Below are 23,443 nucleotides of genomic sequence, written 5' to 3'. Positions count from 1 at the left end.
ATAAAGCTTATTTTTATTATTTTTTCTTTTATATAGCTTAAAGATAGCTCTTTAGCTGAAATGTCACCTTTAATCTCATTTCTCTACTGTGAACTTTATTAATAATTTCTACTTTTTTTTTTTTTTTTTTTTTGAGACAGAGTCTCGCTTTGTTGCCCAGGCTAGAGTGAGTGCCGTGGCGTCAGCCTAGCTCACAGCAACCTCAAACTCCTAGGCTCAAGCGATCCTTCTGTCTCAGCCTCCCAAGTAGCTGGGACTACAGGCATGAGCCACCATGCCCGGCTAATTTTTTTTTTTTTTCTATATATATTAGTTGGCCAATTAGTTTCTTTCTATTTATAGTAGAGACGGGGTCTCGCTCTTGCTCAGGCTGGTTTCGAACTCCCGACCTCGAGCAATCCGCCCGCCTCGGCCTCCCAGAGAGCTAGGATTACAGGCGTGAGCCACTGCGCCCGGCCAATAATTTCTACTTTTAAATTATTTTTAAGTATACAATAGAAGCACAACAGAAATCAATGTCCCACAATCTCCTGTTTTTGTTTTTTCTTCTTTCTTTTTACCACTTAGAATCACACTACCCTAAGCTGTCTTGCAGCCTGTAGTATGAAATAATTTCACTTTTTATATGTGTCAACAGAGTCAAATGTAATCAGGGCAGTGCAAAATGGGATATGTTCAACACAGATGCACTTTTAAATGAATTCTATGAAATCAAGTTATTTAATTTACACTTTTGAATGTCCATTTCTGTCAGCAAAAAATGATATTCTCAGCAAGCTGCTGTTACCCAGGCAAAATCAAGAGATTGCTGTGTTAATTTCAGCACTTCAAAGGTAACAAAAAGACTATCCACAATGAACGCTTAATTACATTTTCTTTCTTTTCAGTATTCACATCACAGGGCTTTCCTTTGAAACAATAATTAAGGGGAAAACATTGCAGGGGGAAAAAAGGATTTTTGAACTGGTTAAGTCTTCCATAGTCCTTATCCCCAAATCATTGGCAAAAGTGGGGAAAAGGATGAATTTAACAAGCATTTTGTAAACTGCAATCAGTTAGGACAGAAATACTGAATACATACCTGGCATAAGAGGGAGATATTTAAAGGGACAATAGATAATGGTTATGAATATGCATTTGCTGTGCACTTAAGCTTGATTTTCCTTGGGGGCTGACAAATTGGTACCCCCAGGGGTGATGGAATAGCCTGCTGTTCTTTATTTCAGAGCAAGCTGCAGCCAAACATTTTGTTTTTTTGCTGCTTGGCACATGCCTGTCCCTGAGAAGACTAAATCAGGAACTCACCAGGTTGTGTGGCACCACTGGTCAGCATGAATAAAAGACAAATCAGAGCTTGTATATTTATGTAGACTTGTGTTTTGTTTTTTTCCCCCATTTGGGTTAAAATGCTCTGTAGTATTTTCAAAAACAAAACAAAACAAAAAAACAACAAAAACATAAGATTAAACAAAATGCTCACTTAAATAAGTGCAAGCCTAAAGACAGGCTTATGGAATAAGATTTTAACTTGTACAAGTTCAGTTTTAAGGGCATGCAGTGTATATTTAATACAGGCCTGTAATTTTCAAGCACATATTTAAACGTTGATCCACAAAACATTTTCAGTTGTTTTACTGCCAGTATTTTAAATATTTTATATCAGGTAGATCCGAAATAATGGGGAAACAGATTTTTTTAATGTGGGCATTGATCACAGTGCAAGTAGCAATGTGCACATGTCTCTTCTATCACTTGTAGCATTAGGGCTTGAATCACAGGTTTTACATATTTGTTGATTAGTTGGTCTGTGTTTTACTAGTGCTAACTCCCTATTGTTAATAGTTGTAGCTTCTGGAGGACATGGATTAAGCTCTTTGCCACTTTGGCCAGGATGCAGATTGGTACTTATACACAGTAGTAGAAGTTCAGTAAAACTGTACCAGATTACTTGATAGACCCCATTATAATAACTGTCAGTCGAAGAACATACAGAAAACAAAACAAAACAAAACAGTTGCTGATCATATTTTAAGCAAAATTTCCAGTGAACTGAGGAAATAACTTCAGTACCAGACTTTGGGGTAGTATAGAAGTGATAATCTTTGTTTTAATTTAGTTATATAGTGTATTTTCTTTCATTAAATCAATTATTTCTCATTTAAAAATCATTTATAAATTAAAATGTTTTCATGGTTTACCTTTTATGTTTTAGACTTCAGAATCAGAGAAACAAAGTAAATATTCTAAAGCTTTAAATTTTTCATGTAAATCTGGCTGAGAAAAATCAATGAGTTTTATTAAACAGTGTATTTCATCTAGTTTACACTATATATAATAGTAAGTTGACATGTGTTAAAGACTCCAAGATGAAAAACAAAAATTGTAAACAAGTAGAAAAAGATATAGGAGAAGATTTTTATTACTTTAGAGTGGAAAAGAATTTCTTAAGCATGAGTTCAAAATAAATATATAGCATAACTGAAAAACGGACAATTTTGACCTAATTTGATCATTCCACAACGTATACATGTATTGAAATATCACATTGTACTCCATAAATGTGGTAGTCCTGCCTTATCCAAAGTCTTGTTTTCTGTAGTTTCAGTTACCCATGGTCAACTGTGGTCCAAAAATATTAGAATTTTTTGAGAATGGGAGAGAGTGCACGTGCAAGTGAGCACATTCACCTAACGTTTACTCGTTATAACTGTTCTATTGTATTGTTAGTTATTGTTGTTAATTTCTTACTGTGCCTAATTTATAAACTGAACTTTATCATAGGTATATATGTATAGCAAAAAACATAGTATGTATATGGCTCAGTACTATCCATGGTTTCAGGCATCCACTGAAACATATTCCCCAGGGATAAGGGAGTACCATTGTATATATGATTATTATTCATCAATTACATATAAAATAGAACTATATAATGTCAAAAGACATCACCGACAAATTAGAATAACAAAATACTGGCTAAGAGAGGGTATTTGCAACATATGTAGTAGTCAGGAAATTAATATCCAGAATATATATATATACCACTTCAACAAATAAATTTTAAAATGACAAACTAGCTTTTAGAAAAATCGATAAAGCAAATGATTGGGTGAGTCACAAAGAAGATAGCCAATAATCACATGAAGAGGTGCTCCCTTATTAATAATTATGGAAATGCAAAAATGCAAGTTAAGGCAATTTTATACCCCCGTTCACTCACATTATCAAAATCTCAAAGGCCAAACAATATCAAGATAAGTGAGAATGTAAGAACACAGGAATTCTCAAGCACTACACTTGGGAGGGTAAATTAGTTTGCCTATAGAGCAGGAGTCTGCAATTTTTTTCTTACAGATCCAGATAGTAAATATTTTAGACTTCCAGGCCCACAGGGTAACATCTAGGAAATTACGTGACTACTTACTTACATAACCATTTAAAAACGCATAAACCATGTTTAGCTCACAGGCTGTATAAATTTAGGTGGTAGACTGGATTTGGTGTCTGCGTTTGCAGACCCCTTGATGGAGCCATTTGGGCAGTCTCCAAGATCTAGGCATTTTACTTTCTGGCATGTATTCTAGAGAAACCCTCACACCAGTGGACACAATTTATAAATGTATTGCAACATTATAAAAGTAAAACCTTGGAAAACAGCCTAACTATCCATCAGGAAGGGAATTAATAAACAAATATGACATATTCAATTTGTGGGCTAGTATACGACTCTCTATAATAAAGACCACATTAGTTTCATGTGTATTAAGATAAAAAGATCTCAGAAACAATATTTGGTGAAAAACTGAACTACAGAATATATGTAGAGTTTGATACCATTTATTCTGAAAATTGCTGCTAATAGTGATAAGTAAGGGAGGGACACACATGACCATAACTTGTCCTTAGCACGGAGTCTGGACATTACAGGGAGAGAAGTGTGTAAGAGACATCTCCTCCAAGGATGGCCACCAGTTCACTGGAGCAGTGCTTCCCAAACTAATAAACAACTTAATATTAATGTTCAACATTTATGATATAAAATGTATTTAGATGATAACCTATATGTTTTTAATGGATGCATACATGTGGGGGAAACCTCTGCATTTCATTGATTTGAAGATGCACATTTACTTTTGCATTTTAAAAACACTGCAATAAGGATGCACCTTATCATCTATGCATATAGTTCTATTGTTTTTTTCTTAGTGTTACACAAAATGAGCCTTCATATAAGTGATAGTATGTTAAATTTAGTGAAATATGATTTAAAAACTGGAAGAGGAATTCATACTACATTTATCATAGTCACTGCCTAAGGGAAAGGAGGAGAGAAGGGAGAGGGGAGATTGGTTCAGGAAGTGACATACACGATACTTTAAACTGATCAACAATACTTTACTTACAGAAATTAAAAACATATGAACTAAACTAATACAATTTTTAACATTTATTAAAATATAGCTTTAAATGCACATATCATCTTATTTAAACTTACAGGAAGGCATTTTTGGTAATTGCTACATCATCCTCTTATACCATGGCTAAAACATCCTCAAAAATACAAGGTTAACTCACATATACATGGCAACCTTGGAAAGTAGGTGTGGTGTACATTATAATCCTCACTTTCAGATATAACACAACACAGAGATCAAGGAAGTTACTGACGAAAATAACTTTGGAAGCAAAGTCACATATCTAGTGACCAGCAGAACTAGAACCTGAATCTAGATTTTAGGACTCCAATCCTGCACTCTGGTACTATACCACCTTTACCAAACTGTTCTCATTGACACGTAGGCTTTTCAATTCTCAATTGCTTTACAGATTAAAAAAATCGTGACTAAAAGAACAAATGATTTCAATTTTCAGTTTTAACTTAAAACTATTTTTTGAAAATCATAATGAAAAAAATTATAATAGGTGTTTGGGGCAGATACTTAAATCAGTAGACCAAAGGAGTGGAATTGGATATGGGTTTTCAAGTTGTGCTCTATGGATTCCTAAAGCCTCAGATGAACCCCAGGAGTCCTTGGATATGCTTAAGTGTTCTATAATCAATGCCAGATTTGTAGCCCATAAAGAAGATTTAGACTGCCCAAGAAGGCTATGTACCAGTTTTAATATTTCATTTCATGGTATTAGTGATCCAGTAGAATCTCACTTGAAAAAATATTACATTACTAAGTAATTTACTAGGCTAGATGTTTTTTTCTTCCAGCTTTCATACTTTGTGCCTCTGATTTAAGAATCAAACCTATTTCTGAGTGTACAAAATCTGCAATGAAGAGAGCAAACAATTATATTGTTTTATTAGGAAAACAATTAGATTGATTGCTATAAAACAGTGAGATTTATATTCCCTTATAAAAATGATTTCAATCAAATCTATCCTGCATTTAACCCACAATCAGTAGTCTCCATGTTATTCCATAGTTTTAGAATGACTTAAATACAAAGTAGGTGCTTAACAAACATTAGTTGAATTCATGAGTGAATGAATGAACAATGGATGGATGAATGAATGAATGAATGACACAGACGTAGAAGTCCTGGAAGGAAGGATACAAAGACCCCAGGGCTACATGTTGTGCAAACATCAGCACAGCCAGATTCAGCTCTGAAAGCCAGGTCTCCATTCCTACTGCCCAATGTTCATTCCTTTCATGAATATTTTAAAAGTCAACTCCATGTAAAAAAATGCCAGAACTGTTTCTATGAAGTTCTACTGTTTGAACTCACAACCGTACACTTCATAACAATGGATCCTCATAAACTTTTTGATAGACAAGTCTCAGTTTTGAAACCCTTTAATCCATAGCGAACACAACTGCTAAGTTAACACATCTATTTTCCCAATAATTTATTTAATGCACAGATATTTAAAATTGGAAGTGACCTCAGAGACCATACGTAATTTGCTTTATTTTATTACTCTTTGGAAGAGGTTGGACTTGATGAAGACACTTTCGGTAACAATTTTAAACTTCATTATCTAGGAAAGCAACAATGAGTAGTAGCAAGACTGCAGGCCAAAGCCGGACCAGACAGAACTGGGAACACTGTGGCCCTAACATTTATACTCCGTGTGACATCGGGGAATCTATTAAACTCTTCTGAGCCTCAGTTTCATCATCTGTTAATTGGGAATATTACCTAACTTGTGTGCTCCAAAGAATATGAATAATATTGTGAAACATTTTGCCAGATAATAAAGAGTAGCCGTTGTTTTTATTTTATGCGTTCCCAATAAAGGGTAACGTTTGAGACCTTAACTTGGAACTTTTAACATAATATTAGAGCTTAGATTTGCTTCTTAAACACGCACAAATTCATTATATGGCGATGTACATTTGGAATTAGAAAGACCTGTGAATTACATACCACAGTATGGCATTTAGCAACTTTTCTTTGTTTTTAATAGAAATACATTGAAAAAAAATCTGCTTGTGTGACAGAAGTCAATTTTACCTGGACTTTAGTATTCTGTTTCCTTGTGCTTTTATAATATTTGCAGCTATGTGTTTTATTTTTCTCCCATGGTTTTTTTTTTTTTTTTTTTTTTTTCGGTTGCATGTAGCACACAAACACTGTGTTGATTTCTAATTAACTGACTGCACCCTGAGGTCTGCAGCTTTTGCCTTCAGTTTAATTACAGCTGTGAAGAGGATGTGGTGAAATTGAAGAGAGTGTCTCTACATGATAAAAATAATAATAACTTGTAGTTCTGGTTTGCTCCTTAGATCATTTAGTTGTGAATGCTTAGGGATAGTTAAATCAGTATGTAAATGTGAGATTTTTTCATTCTCTGTTGTCTTGTTTTCTCCCTTGCAAACCCTTGTACCTGATGGAGACAACTTCTAGCTCAATAAATCACGCAGTTCATTGATTTGCAGAAATTTAGAATGGAAGGGATCCCATCCAACTGGCCTACCCTGCACTTGTCTTTTTGGCTCTCATTTTGAACTTGACAATAGGCCAAATATCTGCGAAGGCTCATCTCATTACGAATTCCAAGACATAATTGAAAAGAAATGCTAAACTCACCAGAGTGGCAAAGAGATGATAGAGAATGAAATAGATGGCAACCACAGGTGCCCACATATGTCCCACAGCATTTAGAGTTTGGTCCATTACGTCTACCCATCCTTCCTGGGTTAGGATCTGGAACATGGACATAAATGCCTACAGAGGAAAAGAATGGAGGAATTAAATACCAGCTTCAGGCCTGCATGCAACTTAAAATTAGTATTTGGTGTTTGAGGGCTTTGATCTCAATATTACTGATTTTTATTTGATTGATCAGGGGAAGAACAGTCTTGATTCAACAGATGGAGAAATTGCTGAGAGCAAAAATATTAAATAGGTGGTATCTACCTATTCAGAGTGGAAAACTAAAATAATTACCCTGAATTAAAATTAGTCTTGGTGGTAAATACTGTTGAACAAATTAGAAAAAAATTAAAGATCTTTGCTTATTTGTCTTTTTTTCCCCTTTCAGCAAGCTATTTAAAAATTCCAACAATTTTTTTTCTCCTGCTGCTAAGAGAAACTTATTTTTATAGGGAATTGCATTTGATTGTCTAATGCATATCAGCAAATAATAACCTTAATTTTATTTTTATAGTAAACATCTATAAAATTATTTCAGCCATTATTTTAAAAATATGTGACTTTTTGAAAAAGAAGTATTTCTAAATGATATTGCCATGCTGAGCAACTTGAAGACAAACACATTTTTCATGATTTTTAAAAAATTTTCAAGGCATAGAGTCAAGACCATGGAAGAAGCCAAGATTAAAAAAAAAAAAAATAGAGCATTCCAACAAAAGCCAGCCAAGTTAAAAGTCTTATACGCTTTCCGCCAAGATCTTTGGCTAGTTCCATTCTTACATGTTTTTCTAATTAAATATATGAGTATATGTGCAATCTCTGACTCGTGTATCCTATATATATTAGTGGTCAATAAATGCTTCCTCATGAGACTCTATGATAATGTCTGGAAAAAGTTGACAGAGTCTAGTGACTCTTTAAAAATGTTTTTATAGGCTTCAGTACAATGAAGACATGAATTAAATTCTCAGGTATTGGGATTTTAAGAAATAAAGTCCAGGATAACACAATGATGGACTGAGCCCAAGATAAAAGCCTTGTTACACTGATAGGATCTCAGAGCCAAAAGGGACCCTAAAGATAATCTAATCTGATTCTTTCTTTTTGAAGATAAGGAAAATGAAGCTCAAAGATGATAAGTGATTAGTCCAAAGTCACTCTATTAATCCGTGGCACTAATACAAGTAGACCCAGGTATCTGACTCCAAAGTAACCACTTTTCCAAGTATTGCATTCTGCATTCAGTAAAGACTTATATCCACTCAGACCTAGTCACACAGTCATCTTCAGAATAATTTCCTTTAGTTGGGATAACTAACTTTTGCAGAAGTATGATGTTCAATGCCTGAGACACAGTGGACCTATTTGGATAAAGAAGCAATTAATTGTTAAATGAATCTTGAATTCCACTTGCCCTTTGCCCATGTGTATAGCACTTATCTTTTTCTTGAGTTAATTTTTATATAATTTCATTATCTTACAAAATGTTTTGTTCATGAAAGGATGAAGTATGTTGTTATTGATGCTTGACCTCAGCATCATCAAGGTCAATATAATATTTTTCCTTATCAAGGTACCTAAGAGAAGGCTACGCTCCATAAATACTAGCTTTATCTCCTAAAAATCCTTTTGAGACTTTTTCAAAACACCATTTAACCTCATAAGTAGGCCAGAATTTATCATTGAGAGCAATTATTTTTTTCACTGTATTTTTTTATGTTGAATAATTTTTTAATTTACATCCAAAGGTGAGGAATACAAGTTCCAAAGATGATTCACATAAAAACATCATATTGCTGTATTTTATTTGACAAAGACGTCACCAGCATGAAAGCATGCGTATGTACGTTCTAAAGATTCAACAGCGATAGGTAAAGAGTCATAATGCTTGCCGGTATAAAAGGAGTTTTACTGCATCTGCTTTTCTTTTCCCAAATGTAACACAAAAGCTTGTGATTAAACCCAACAGATTCCTTTTTGATGTCTAGAGACCAAAAAAATTCAGGTGTACCTTTCCGCTGTCTTGGGCAGAAACCAACTTAATTTGTTTTCATCTTCTGCATTATCTTTGAGGAATACTCAGCTATTACGCGTTCAGTAAATGCTCAGTTAAGTGGAGCTGTGGGATTGTAATCTGTTGTTGTTAGATAAGCAATGCGGGCAACAGCACTGGGGTTATCCTCTGCTCTTTTCAGAGTCTCAGAAGACAAAACAATCTCATTTCCACACAGCTCAAACCACCTGGAAGTTCATATTGTGAGATGCTGTGAATTATATTTGAGAGCAAAGCTTCCTGTGACAATGGGGTTTGTATGCTTACATGAATAGACCCAGGCAAGGTCGTGCCATTAAATTACATGCTGAAAATTAACTTGTGTCCCATTAAAGTTGCCTCATCAGTTTTCTTGAGATTTTACCCAGAACTTTAAATTCAAATGATAGTTTGTTTGAGATTGTGAATTAATGTACTGATTTACATCGTCCTGTGTTCCTTATTTATTCAGACAAGGATTATTAGTGGCTACTAAAGATGTGCTGTGCTAGCAACTGAGATGAGTACAACATGGTTTCTTCTCGTAGGAGATTTATAATCAAGATGGGAAGAAGAAGATGAATACAACTAACTCTAAGCAAAGGAAGAATTAAAACTATGGTGTCTAAGAAAAATACAGTAAAGCTACCAAGGAGAAACACAGAAGAACCAATTTATTCCTCTTGGGTGGGTCAAGAACAATTCTGAGAAAATGATGAGAATGAGCCTTTGTAATAAAGATGAGAGGAATTTCAGTTGTGGAGAATGCAGCAATGAACAAAGGCCTAGAGAAAGTTGTTTTTTTTTCCTCTGAACTACCTATTTGTATGTTACCCCATTTTACTCTCCAGTTGACTGTTTTTTCCCTTATTGGTTTCCACCTGCTCTTAACAAGTTAAGAAAACCCATCTTTTATCTGTCATAGATGTCTAATGTATTTTTCCCTACACATTTTTATCATTGCAAAGATAGATTTTAAATTTCTGTGTGGTCTAATCTGCCATTCCTTTTATTTAAAGTGTTTTTATTTTGCTTAAAAAAGACTTCCCCCACTGCAAGGTTAGATATAAATTTACCCATGGTTTTCTGCAGCAGTTTTACACTTTCCTTATTTTGTTACTTTAAACATGTTGAACCTGAAATTAGCTGTTTAAATCAGTTTAAATCTCGAATTTATTTGGGTATAAATAATGAAACAGGAATTAATCCTCATTTTTTACAATAGGTGATCAGTTGATTCAACACAAATTTAATTGAATAAATACCTTTTCTTCACTAATTTGAAATATCCATTTTATCATATATTGAATAATCATATGCTTATGGCTTTAATTCTAAACTTTCTATTCTTTTCCATCAATCTATTTCAGCTCCAAATTGCCTCGTACAATTATTATACATTTTAATAACGGGTAGGGTTACTAGCCCCTACCCATAACCCTTTATTTTAAGAATTTTCTTATATATTTTTATATGCTACTTCTTTTCAAAATCTTATTTTACTCATTGCGATCCCATTAGATTAAGAAAAATTGATATTGTTCTGAAATTATTTCTAATCTAGGAGAAAGGAATATATTTCCATATAATAAGTCTTTATTCATGATTTGCAATAAAGATTTCTTCTTACATAGTTTCTGCTCATTTTTTGCTAAGCTCATTCTTGATATTATTTTTCAAAATTTTAATCAAGGTGATACCATGCAATTAAAACATTGGGTAGTAAAGAAACTTGATGGTGGATTTCTTTTTTTTTTTGTAATGCTAATTTATTTATTTATTTATTTTTTATATCAGCATATTATGGGGGTACAAATGTTAAGGTTACATATATTGCCCATGCCCCCTCCCCTGCCTCCCTTGAGTCAGAGCTTCAAGCGTGACCATCCCCCAATGAACGCTGCCATTTATGCCTATCTCAGTCCATCAGAGGCGGCCATCTTTAACCATTAGTGTTTCAACTTCTGGTGGTGCCACCCCTATTCTTATTCAGTATTTCTTGATTTATCCACTTTAGACATAGATTTCTGCTACGACATATGAAGACTTCTTTGTTCAGGCACAACCTCACTCTCCACTTCTTTTAACCACTCCCAAATTTTTCATGTAAATCTCTACTTCTTGTCCCATCAAATCAGAATGGTGTAAGATGAAGGTGTTAGCACAGCCACCCATCCAGCTACTTCTTCTCCCTCCTTTTATTTTCCATCTTTTGTCATGTGTACATTTCCATCCTCAACTTTGGCAATACTTACATTTTGCATTTCTATCATAATTGGTTGGGCCTTCTATACTTCTCAGCAAGTTGATAATCAATAGATTGGTAGTCAATGTATTTACTATGAAAACATTGCTCACTGTTCTGCCAGGACATTGTAAGATTATACTGCCTCCTCCGAGGCTCTGATATTATGACAAACATAGTACTAGAAGCTGTGTATTCAAGGTTACATGGAGTACCTGCCTTACTTTCCACTGAGCACACAGAATCTGGCCCAATTTCATTCACATTATTTGAATGGTCACTTTTTAATACAATTTTTGGTTTTGTTTTGATTTTGATGAGATTTTCAGATTGTTTTTCTTTTGTCCCATTGGGGAAAGAAATATATTCTTTCTTTAACTTCAAATGGTTTCCAGATTCTCATATATTTTATCTATTATTTGAAATACATCCCATTCTTACCTATCCTATAGATGCTCTTGGAACATTCAATTACCCAGGAACCATTTGATTATTACTCTCATAGATATTTTCCTTGGAGTCCTCTCACTACCTGTTTTAATTTGGACTAAATGCTTTCTAGAACTGCTTCACAGCTGCCATAATTTCCATTTGAACTTTCTTATCTAGATCTTTCATTCTCTCCAGTAAAGTGTCAAAAAATTATTCCAGAATCTCATCCCCAGTCATTAGAAGACTTTTTCAATTTGTTGGCTGGGGTTTCCCCTCTGTGTTTTGCTGTCCTGGTATGAGCTGAGGGGTTTGCAGAGAGAGAGAGAAGTGTGAGGCTATGGGCACTTATGCTTAAGCTATCAGGCCTCAGGTATTTCCCCAATTCAGGTAGATTCAGGAAATCTTTATTGAAGCCAGAGCTAATCAGTCCTAGGTGTTTACTTCCCCTAATTTACTGACCTCTCTCCAGCTATCATTCTTACTCCACTGACCCTCGGTGAGGACAAAGACAATGTGACCCTGTTGGATTGGGTCCTCTGTATGGGGTGTAGGTCACCCCTTCATCCCTCTTCATCCTGAGTCTTCTGTCCCCTTGAGAACTCTAGTTTCTTCTCTTTATACTTTCATTATGCTACCTTTTTGTTTATTGTAGGAGATAATTTATTTTCAGAAGGTATGATATTTTGCCTTCACTCTAAACCTTCATTGAAGCTGGGAAAAATAAAAATGGTGCAATCTAGCAGTTTGTCTTGTCTCTGGAACAAATGACTTCTGCATGTGAGGAGTTTGCATGATTTTGTGGGACTCTGCATACCCCCTTGGCCAGAGTCATCTCAGATTGAGGGATAGGAGTTTTAAGATTTGCTTCTCTTACTTTCTCTCTTCTCAACTTCTTTTTCTATGAGACAGGCTTAAGGGATGAGCTTAGACTGTTCTCATTGCCTCCCCTATTCTCTCTCTCTCCTCTGCTCTTATTCTTCCTCTTCTCTTTCCTCCGAGCTGCTATTCAAAGAAGATGGCATGAAATTGCAGCCCTGCCATTGTGTGGTCATGCTAGTATAATTTTTTTTCAGTTGTTTTATTTATTTCCTTAGGTTTTGGGGGCAAGGGAGTCTGCGGTTTCATTCTATTTTGCTAATTTACTCCTCAAGTACAAACCTATACGTGTAAATAGAAATAAACAACTTTTTACAAGTGCCATATTTTTTGTTGCTAGTGACATGATCATGTATTACACATCACTATACAGGTCAATCACTGTTAACACTGCAGGTACCTACCTGATGCTAACTGAACCAGGCGTGAGCCACTAACCTGAGAATGGTCCAGTTTGCAGATGAGGGGAACTGGAACAAGCAACTCTACTTCATTAGGAAAGAAATGAATCAATCCCAAATCATCTCTAAAGAATTTCAGTTCGAAAGACTTATACAAGAAGAACTACAAAACACTAAAAAAAGAAATTTCAGATGATTTAAACAGATGGAAAAATCTACCTTGTTCATGGATTGGTAGAATCAATACCATTAAAATGTCAATATTACCTAAAGTGACCTACAGAATCAATGCAATCCCCATCAAAATACCATCAGCCTTCTTTACAGATCTAGAAAAAATAATTCTTCACTTTGTATGGAACCAGAAAAAAACTGGTATAGCCAAAGCAATCTTAAGTAAAAAGAACAAACTGGGAGGCATCAGTCTTCCTGACTTCAAGCTGTATTATAAAGCAATAATAGTTAAATGAGCCTAGTATTGGCACAAGAACAGAAGCATTGATATCTGGAATAGATCTGAGATACCAGAGATGAAACCCTCAATATACAGTAACCTAATCTTTGATAAAGCAGACAAAAATATACAATGGGGAAAAGAATCTCTCTTCAACAAATGGTGCTGGGAAAACTGGTTAGCTACGTGCAAAAGAGCGAATCAGGATCCTTACCTCTCACCTCTCACAAAAATTCACTCAAGATGGATAACAGACATAAACTTAAGGCATGAAACCTTAAGAATCCTAGAAGAAGATGTCGGGAAAACCCTATCAGACATTGGTGTAGGCAAAGAATTTTTGACGAAGACTCCCAAGGCAATCATTGCAGCATCACAAATAAACAAATGGGATCTGATCAAATTAAAAAGTTTCTGGACAGCCGAGGAAACTATCATTAGAGCAAATAAACAACCCACAGAGTGGGAGAAAATATTTGCTCTCTATACTTCTGATAAAGGTCTAATAACAAGAATCTATCTAGAACTTAAAAGATTTAACAAGAAAAAAAATCAAACAACCCCATCAAGAAATGGGCAACGGAAATGAACAGAAACTTCTCCAAAGAAGACAGAATAATGGCATGCAAACATATTAAAAAAATGCTCAACATCTCTAATCATCAGAGAAATGCAAATCAAAACCACAATGAGATACTACCTAACCCAAGTGAGAATGGCCTGTATCAAGAAATCACAAAACAACAAATGCTGACGAGGATGTGGAGAGACAGAAACACTCTTACACTGCTGGTGGGACTGCAAATTAGTGCAACCTTTGTGGAAAAGAATTTGGAGATACCTCAAACAGCAAGAAATAGAAATACCATTCGTCCCAGCAACAGCATTGTTGGGCATCTACCCAAAAGAGCACAAGACATTCTATTACAAAGACATCTGCACCCGAATGTTTATGGCAGCACAATTCACTATTGCACGGTCATGGAAACTACCCAAGTGCCTGTTAACTCATGAGTGGATAATTAAAATTTGGTACATGCTCACAATGGAATATTACTTAATTCTAAGAAACAACAGTGAGCTAGCACCGTTTATGCTATCCTGGATTAAGCTTAAGCCGGTTATCCAAAGTGAGGCGTCACAAGAGCTGGAAAATAGGCTCTACATCTACTTGCCATCAAATTGGTACTGGTTGACTAAAACTATGGTGCTCAAAGGATGGTAGTGTACACCAGGGATTCGGGGGCGGGGGGAGCAGGTGACCCACATCTTAGGGATGTGGCGATATGTGTGGATATCAATTTAACTTAAACCATAGTCAAATATTAAGAAAAAATAGAATGGGTGAACATCTTAGGTTTTGGTCCAAATAGAGCAAATAGAATCTATAGTATAATCCTATTTGTAATATACATATATACATATGTTTTTGTGTGTATAAACATGCTTGAAAGCATGTACAATAAACCTGCAAGTTTCAAGACTAGGATGGAAAGGACTAAGGAGGGGAGGTTATACTCTTTTCTCTTTTTTTTAATTTTAAAAATAACTATTTTTTTCACATAATTCACATATCACAAAATTCATCTTTTAAAGTGTGCAAGTAAGTGGATTTTAGTTTATCAACAGAGTTCTGCAACCGTTAGCACTATCTAAAGAACATTATCTGGAAAAGAAGCTATGAAGCTATGACCCATTAGCAGTCACTCCTCAGTCCTGCCTCCCCCAGCTTTTGGTAACCAGTAACAAACTTTCTATCTGTGTGGATTTGCCTATTCCAGACATTTTATACAAGGGGAATGATACAATATGTGGTCAGAGGCCATCTTTTTTATAGTATGTACCAGAACTTTATTCTCTTTTATTGCCAAATAATATTTCATTGTATGGATATGACACATTTTATCTATTTATCAGCTGATGGATCTGTGCATTGTTTTCACTTTTTCAGTATTATGAATACTGCTGCTATGAACATTGGTGTACAAGTTTTTGTGTTAACATGTATTTTTGTAAATTATTTTTTGCTTAATATATTTTTATTGTACTAAAATATATGTCAAACATATTTCTTTTATTTAAAAATATACACAATTAAAAAATTTTTAAATGTGATGGAGAATTCAACTCATAATATCCACATACAACTTTTATTTTACAATTTAACTTGTATCTATTTTCTTTATCTTTAGCTGGTTTCAAGAACTCTTTCTCTACAAAAGATTTGCTTTCACAATGAAATCCACTTGACAATTCATGTAGTAGCTCAACCTTTTTATTGAGCCCTGCTGTGTCTTACTTACTACCAGACAGTCCTAAAATAGGCTTGTCTTGATGGTATTCACCAAGTGCAAAAGTGACACCTCCTTTGGGTTTAATTGCCTTAATTATTCACCTACACGATCTCCTTATTTCTTTCTTCCCACTCAAATAGCAATAATTTGTAGAGGAGTATTCTCTTCTGAAAAACACACTGACCTCGTAATTCTTTAATGTTTTGTTGTATAGTTCCTTTTCTTTTATTTAAAACTTATTCAACTATTCAAAGTTTTAATAATATTTTTAAAAAATATCAATATATAGTAAAGGTTGAACCTGCCTAATATTGGGGTTACATTTCTAAAAAGTACTTGGTGGTTGGCAACATCATAACAGACAGGATGCAGACCTCATAGAAAATTAGGGGTTATAAAAAACCTATAAAAATGGCATTAAATGTATTTAAAATCTCATAGTAAATAAAAGCTCCATGAGCCACTATTTACTGTGGCCAAACTAAATTGTACCTAAAAAACAAATTCTATGGATTTGAAATTCAGAGTAAAAATACAGTACTATTAAAATAATGTTAAAGCCATTGACAGGAGATATTTCTTTATATCAACCCCCCATATATCTGGTTTATATGGAATTTCACAGTCTGTCAATTCCATTACACTCTTCCCGATTCTTCAAATTCCAAATCTCATTTTTTGCCAAACTCTCAGGAACCATGCCAACTCTTAGGTGAATTTCCACCTCTCCTTGCTGCACCCAGCAATCCACATGCGCCGTGGACAAAGCTACACCTCAGGGAAATAGACTCGGCCCCCACCACGGCCTCCAAAGGGACCTCAACTTTTCCCACAAGCCTCTTCCCTCTTGTTGGTGCACGAGTTACCAACCAGGAGCTTTGCAAAACTTCTTCATCTGATCTAACTCTGGCCACCCCATCTCTGCCCTCACTCTCAAGAGAGCTGAAGGACCAGAAGGGGCAGCCAAAGGACCACGGCTTAAGACTGAGATTGAATGGGCTGAGTATGAAGACTATCATGCTCTGGGAGCCAGCAGAGCAGAGAGGCAGAACCAAGGCTCAGCATCTGTGGTCCTGGAGCCTGGGTGTGAGACTCAGTTGCTGACTGGTTTAGTGGCTTTGGGTAAAACACCCAGTAGCCCTGAGACCAACCTTCCTCAGATATGCGATCATATGGTCACCCTCTGAAAACTGCTTTGAGAAGCAAAGTAAATTATATGTGAATGCTTTATAAACACTAAATACAAATAATATTTTAAATAATTTAGGTTTCCATCTTAAAGGTACTGTCCTAAGGAATAACAACTTCTATCACACTGGTTAAAATTTCAGAATTTTTATGTATTCTTAATGACAAAATTTTTTTCATATATGGTGTGATTTCATTTATATAAAGCTGAAAAATCATGAATAAACTATATTTTAAAAAATTTTCTTTTAGATACATGATTTTTAAAATTTGACAGTGTTTTTGAAGGTATCAGTTCATTTCATCTTTGAACTGAATGATTCCTATGACATCTTCAAGCTTTAAGTGTGTACTATTCTATGATCTATTAATTGATAATAATAGTCAATTGGAAACCTTTGTTTTTACATAACATACTTTCCAATTTATTTTTTCCAGACCAGATATTACTTATACAAATTAAAGAATATAGTTATAGTGAATGTTTTATTACTGATAGATACTATAAATTGCTTTTTGGTACTATAAACTAACTCATCAGAGTCTTTTATTAACTAAACAGTAAACAATGCAGAGTCAGCAAGTCCACTGAAAATAAGGGGCTAAGTAAATTAGGTGCTTTGCGCTGGGTCTTAAGTCATCACATTGACTGAAATCTTAAAACACAGTGGAATACTGAATGAATTGTTGTGGGGCCCTGTTCTGGAGCATTTAATTATTAGTGACTTTAAAATGATAAATTTTTTTGGAGCTACATATATTTCCCTCTATATATGAACTCTTGAAATTAGAGATCTGTTGAAATCAATTACCTTTGTGCTAATAGAATTGAAGCATCTAAACTATCAATATCTCTGTAAAATAATTACACCATGCTCCTTGTGATTTAGAAAGAAGTTAAAACTGGTGGTTTCAATTAATTCTGTGACTGCCTTTTATGTTGGCAAGAAAGATCAAGCAGTTCTATGCTTTTTTCCAAAATGAGCCCACATTATTTATTTTGCTTTTACAATTCCCAAAATATGCTTGTTGCCAAGCATTCCACTTAAATGAATAAAGAGAAAAGGGGAAAAAAACTGTTTATTGTTCAAATTTTAGATGACTAAGGAAAAGCCTTCCTGCATCTAGACTAATGTAATTGGCCTTAAATGTCAAAATGAGCTTGAATGTAATTAGAGGCAAAGCAGACATCAGAACGTTATGCTTATTCCAGCAGCAAATTACTTTAAGTAGACTCTGCACTTAAATATAATTTTAAGAGTAAAAGAAAAAAATGGCAGAAAATGGCAGAAGCATATTTGTAAAACCAGTGACTCTTTTTCCAGTTATGAAAATATATGTACCTATGTCCAATCATCTCTTTCCCTGGCTATGCTTGGGTTAACTTTTATATATAATATCATAAATGACAATTAGACGAGATCTCAGATTTGTACAGTCTTCTAGTATTTCCTTTCAGCTAAGATTAAATGACCTGAGAACAGACACTGGGCCACCACTACCATGTGTATGGTGCTTTCCAGCTCCCAAAGTAGTTAATTGTCCATTGTTTAATATGATCTTAGCAATAACCCTGGGAACTGAAGTGCACAGGGCTTAAATGATTAACTCCAGCTTACAGGTAGCAAATTGTGTTGCTTGGTATCTAGGCTAGGATTTATTGACTTCAAATTCCTACTGTCCTTCTGCAGGATACTGCAGGTAAAAGACACGTTAAGATCTAACAATTGCTGCTTCTTTTCCACTATCTAAATTTCTAAAACAAACAATAAACATGCCTGTTATTGGCAATATTTAAAATTTTTATCTTCTTTTTTCTAGCACAGTACTGGGTACACATTTGGAACTCCATATAAATGCTCAAATGATTAATGAAAATAGGTATCTCCAGTATTTTTTATTCTTTGCTAAAATAAGCTTTACTCATTGACATTTTTATGTATGAAAAAGATAGAACCTTTTCATTTTTATGGGAATCTAAAATTCTAAAATATATTTTAATCATAAAAATATTTTAGTAATTTAAGACTTAAATGTTAAAGTTCCTATGTTTGAAACATTTATTTTAAGGGAAAATATCAAGATGAACTGAATAAACTTATATTTTTCCCCTAACAATCTTTCATGCAGAGCATGATATTTTTAGTTGAAAGGTATACTTCTCACCGATTATGTTAAAATAATTTTGAAATGCAACCTCTAGCTGACAGAACAAACAGCTGTGAAAATGAGACCTGGAGATTTATGCAAATAGAGGACTTCTGAATTAATTTTCTTCATAGAACAGACTGTCAAATTTCTTGGAGTATTTATGACCTACTTCTTAATTAGTGATTTTGCTAATGTCAGTCATATTAAATTTTTGAAATGTAGGTGATGCATTTCATTGGCAAATATGTGCTATAAAATTGCAGATGAGAGTTAATATTTTATTTTGGGTGCAATAATAATTTGGTAATATATACAAATAGACAGCACTTTTAAAAACACAGATGTATGTCCTGTTGTTAAATAACTGAAGATTTATTAAGAAGACTTCGGTAGCTCAAATACCACAGAGTCTACATAGGAAATTTCGCAGTGTTCTCTTATTATCCATTTGTATTGTTCAAGGAAAAGATTTTTTTATTCAGCATTAAATAGAAAGCAGCTTTGATCAGGGAAATGGTTACACTTTTGCTTATTAAAATAAACCACACTTTTGACATGAAGTTTTCTCGCCTATTGTTTACTCTATTCATAAATGTGGAAATGCTGTTTTCTCTACTCATTTCTCTTCTCATTTCCTTGTGCCCAATAACAAGTATACTTAATTTTTTAAAGTATCGCACCTGAGAGGTTGTTAAATCTTGCCAAATTCCCGCTTTCCTTCCTCTCTGTATTTTTTTTATCATGTGAAAAATTATCCTGTGTAATAACCTTTGATTTCTTATTTCTCTTCACTAAGTTCATACACGAAGAGCTTTACTGAAAATTAGATGGTCTTTTCTATTACAAAAATGAATTTCAAAGCCACACTTTTATTTTAATAGTGCTTATTTTGTACTTTAATATCCTGAAAAGAAAATAGCTATTTACAAATATTTAATTGAAATTATTTGACTTTAATAAAACTGATTTTACAAGTCAAAAATTAAAATTAGCCTTATTATAAATACAATGTATTTGTATATATATATTTGTTTCTTCTTTTAAAATTTTACCTGTGTTTGCTTACCCTTTCTCTAAAATTACTTTTTCTGATGTGTAACTATAAGTTAAGGTTTTATATCTATCTATATATCAACTCATCTATTTAATTTTTTAAATTAAAAAGCCATTCACTGTAGAAAATTTGAAAACACAAAAATGTATAACGAATAAAAAAAGTTACTTACAATTCAAACAACAGGTTGTATTTTCTTAATAATTGGCTTTAGAATTTGAGAATTCTACCAGTTTTTTTCTCTAGGTATATATATGTACTAAAAATTAAGTTCAGCTGCAAATGCAGTTTTGTGTTACACTTTTTTGGTTAATATTTTTTCATCACCATTTAACTCACTTATGACTTATGTCATTAATTATTCCGTCAAAATATATCTTTGATAACTGTATAATATGCCACTATATATCAAAATTTATTTTGTCATTCCATTATGGTTGGATAATAAAGTCGCAAAATTTTCACCACAGCAAATAATGCAACAAAGAGCATTTTTTGAAGGTCAATCTTTGTATGTATCTCTGGTTATTTTCTTAGGGTAGATTTCTAGAAATGCAATTATAAGATCAAAGAGTAAAAATGTTTTTTTGTGTCTTGATATATAATGAAAAACTGATTCACAGAAAAGTTACACAAATTTTCACTGCCACATGCAGTATATCAGGGTATCTTTGCTTTCTTCTCAGCAGTGCGCATTGTCATTAACCAAAACCAAAAATAACAAACCAATCATGTCCATCTGACATTTCTTACTGACATGAACAGAAAGTTAAGGTTATAGTTCATATTTTCCTTTGTATTAAAATATATTTATGGTGATTATTTTTGACTTCTTTAAGATTTAAATTTATCCTTCTTTATAATTGAGTTGATTTTTTTAGGGCTAGACGGTCCTTAACCATCCACGATTAAAGATCATACTTTCCTTTTGTGTCCACATTTTCATACTTTAAATATTCTTGCTTTAATTTATCAGGAAGATATTTTGACACACAATCTGAGGGGGCTCCAGTCCTCCTAACTTGTTTATTAATAATTAGTCAATTAATCATTCATTGTGATACTTTGTCACACACTGTTTTAATGAATGTAAAACAATTCATTCATCTGTCTGTTAACCTTAAATCATACTCTTTTAATTATTGTAGCCTTATATGTTTTCTTGTTGTCCTTACCAATTTTTGGTGATGCTCCTCACTGCTTCTTTTTTATAACATCTATAATGTTCCTTAATAGAGTAATTTTGATGATTTCATTAGCTGTATGTGGCTATTTGGGTATGTATGTGTGTAACACTCTCCCATGTATATATCCAAATCTGTGCGAGCTTCTTATTGTAGGACCTACATATAAATCACTCACAATTGTTACCATTAGCAATAATGACTTCCAGAGAAATGTCATTCTATACTTAATCAGGAATAATTATGCTTCTCTAGGAATGAGTTTGTATCTTCTAATCACTATAGAACTTGAATGAACATGTTTATTTATCTATCTAAGTATACATTTGCTAGAAAAATGAGAGTCCCACTTCTGCCCGTACACCAGGAACATGGATGTCATCATGGTGAGCTTTTTGGGTTTTGGCTCTCATTTTTGGTTTCCATCCTAATTTTGGTTTTATTTTCCTTTTAGATTAATTATTTTAAATTTTTTAAAAATTTATTTGACCTGGCTATAATCCTTGTTGGACTCTTTGTAGTCTGTTTAGAACAAAGGAAACTATAATAAACATTTCATTTACTGTTGAATTGGCAGCAACTATAAGATGAATATAGTAATTTTTGTTCAGTTGAGTAATGCATAAAACATTCTTCCCTCTCCAAGATAGTGTTGCCTTTCCTTTAATTTGCTGCACCTTTTTATAATCCCTTTACTGGTTTTACTTCCTTTTTTTACTCAACCTGAGATGACTGGTTAATAGAGATAGGAAATACAACATTTGTCTAGACTAGTAACAGAATTCTCTTTCTGGTAGTCCACATTGATATGCATACCTTACTGCCAAATTTCTAGATTGTTTCCCCCAGTAATTTAGCAAGTACATTTCTGTTGGATCAAAGTGGGATTTTTATCCTTTGCCCACTGCCTTTTTCTCAGGGCTTATGAATTGATGGCATATGGAAAACTAAAATAACAAAAACAAGCAATAGCAAAAACAGCAGCAGGAATACTGCAGACCCAAGTCTGAAGTAGTACCAGGGCTCTTTCTACATCCAGTCCCCACCTGCCCTGCTTTTTCCCACTTTTGTATTGCACAATATAAGATTATAGGATGCAGCCTATTAGCTTCCACTTGCCTAGGGGCTCCCCTCCCCTCCTCCCACCCTGTCTGTACACACATGTGTTCAGCTAGGAGCACACTCACACACAGACACGCATATGCTTTATCTCATTGTGTTTGTTGGAAATTAAGGTTTTAAAATTGATTATAGAGGAGATGTTAGAGACAGTCCTCTGCAGAGGGTAGGCAGCTTAGTCTTTTTGTTTACTAAGACTTTGGGTGTTATATCCTAGGAGTGTATACCCAAGGAAAAGAATGAATGTATCAGTCATTAAATGGTCTTATGTTTACTTCTATATATGAAACATTAATAGTTGATGGTAAGTTATTTTAGATTCTAGCAATAATTTGGCAGCTTGTCTTATTTGTCTGTAATATGTATTTTTTAACTTTTTGCATTTTTTTGGAAAGTTGCAAAAGAATGATTAAAAAGAATATTCCAACTGGAATTGGGGACTATTTTTAACGTTTTAAATTTTCAATATAACACAGAAAACTGAGTACCCACTATTCAGTTAATACTCTAATCATTCACAGAGAGATTCTTGTATTTTGGGCTTTCTATTGCTCAGCATTCGGCACACCATGCTAAAAAGTTGGCTTTCCATGCCATTTAGGAATGACACTTAGCTGCTCCTATTAATACTTGTTAAATGCCTGTTACATGGCAGGTATAGTGCTAACTAGTTTGCCTCTATGACTTCCTTTAACCTTCCTGACAATTGCTTAGATTATGTTTTTATTGACGAGGAATTGTAGGTAGCCATGAGACTCTGACTACAGTATAGATTGTATTTTTTGTAGGCAAGACTCAACAAAATGTTTCATAATAGAGTCACCTTTTCATCAGTGGAAACATACTTAAAGAAGGTCATTCTAACTGATTTAGACATTAATATTTCTCATTAATCACTTT

At 33.9% G+C, this 23,443-nt stretch overlaps 1 protein-coding gene across 2 annotated transcripts in view; it reads right to left on the bottom strand.

Moving 5' to 3' along the window:
- The window catches only part of NALCN (sodium leak channel, non-selective), a 323,837-nt gene that overhangs the window by 116,263 nt on the left and 184,131 nt on the right, over positions 1-23,443 (bottom strand). For both annotated transcript variants that reach the window (XM_076009294.1, XM_076009295.1), the window contains exon 14: positions 7,048-7,185. In XM_076009294.1, coding sequence (XP_075865409.1) covers positions 7,048-7,185 — 138 coding nt within the window. The remainder of the gene's footprint in view (positions 1-7,047; positions 7,186-23,443) is intronic.

Source organism: Microcebus murinus, chromosome 13, assembly GCF_040939455.1.
Source record: "Microcebus murinus isolate Inina chromosome 13, M.murinus_Inina_mat1.0, whole genome shotgun sequence".
Classification (NCBI taxonomy): domain Eukaryota; kingdom Metazoa; phylum Chordata; class Mammalia; order Primates; family Cheirogaleidae; genus Microcebus; species Microcebus murinus.
This window is presented reverse-complemented; position numbering and strand designations above follow the sequence as displayed.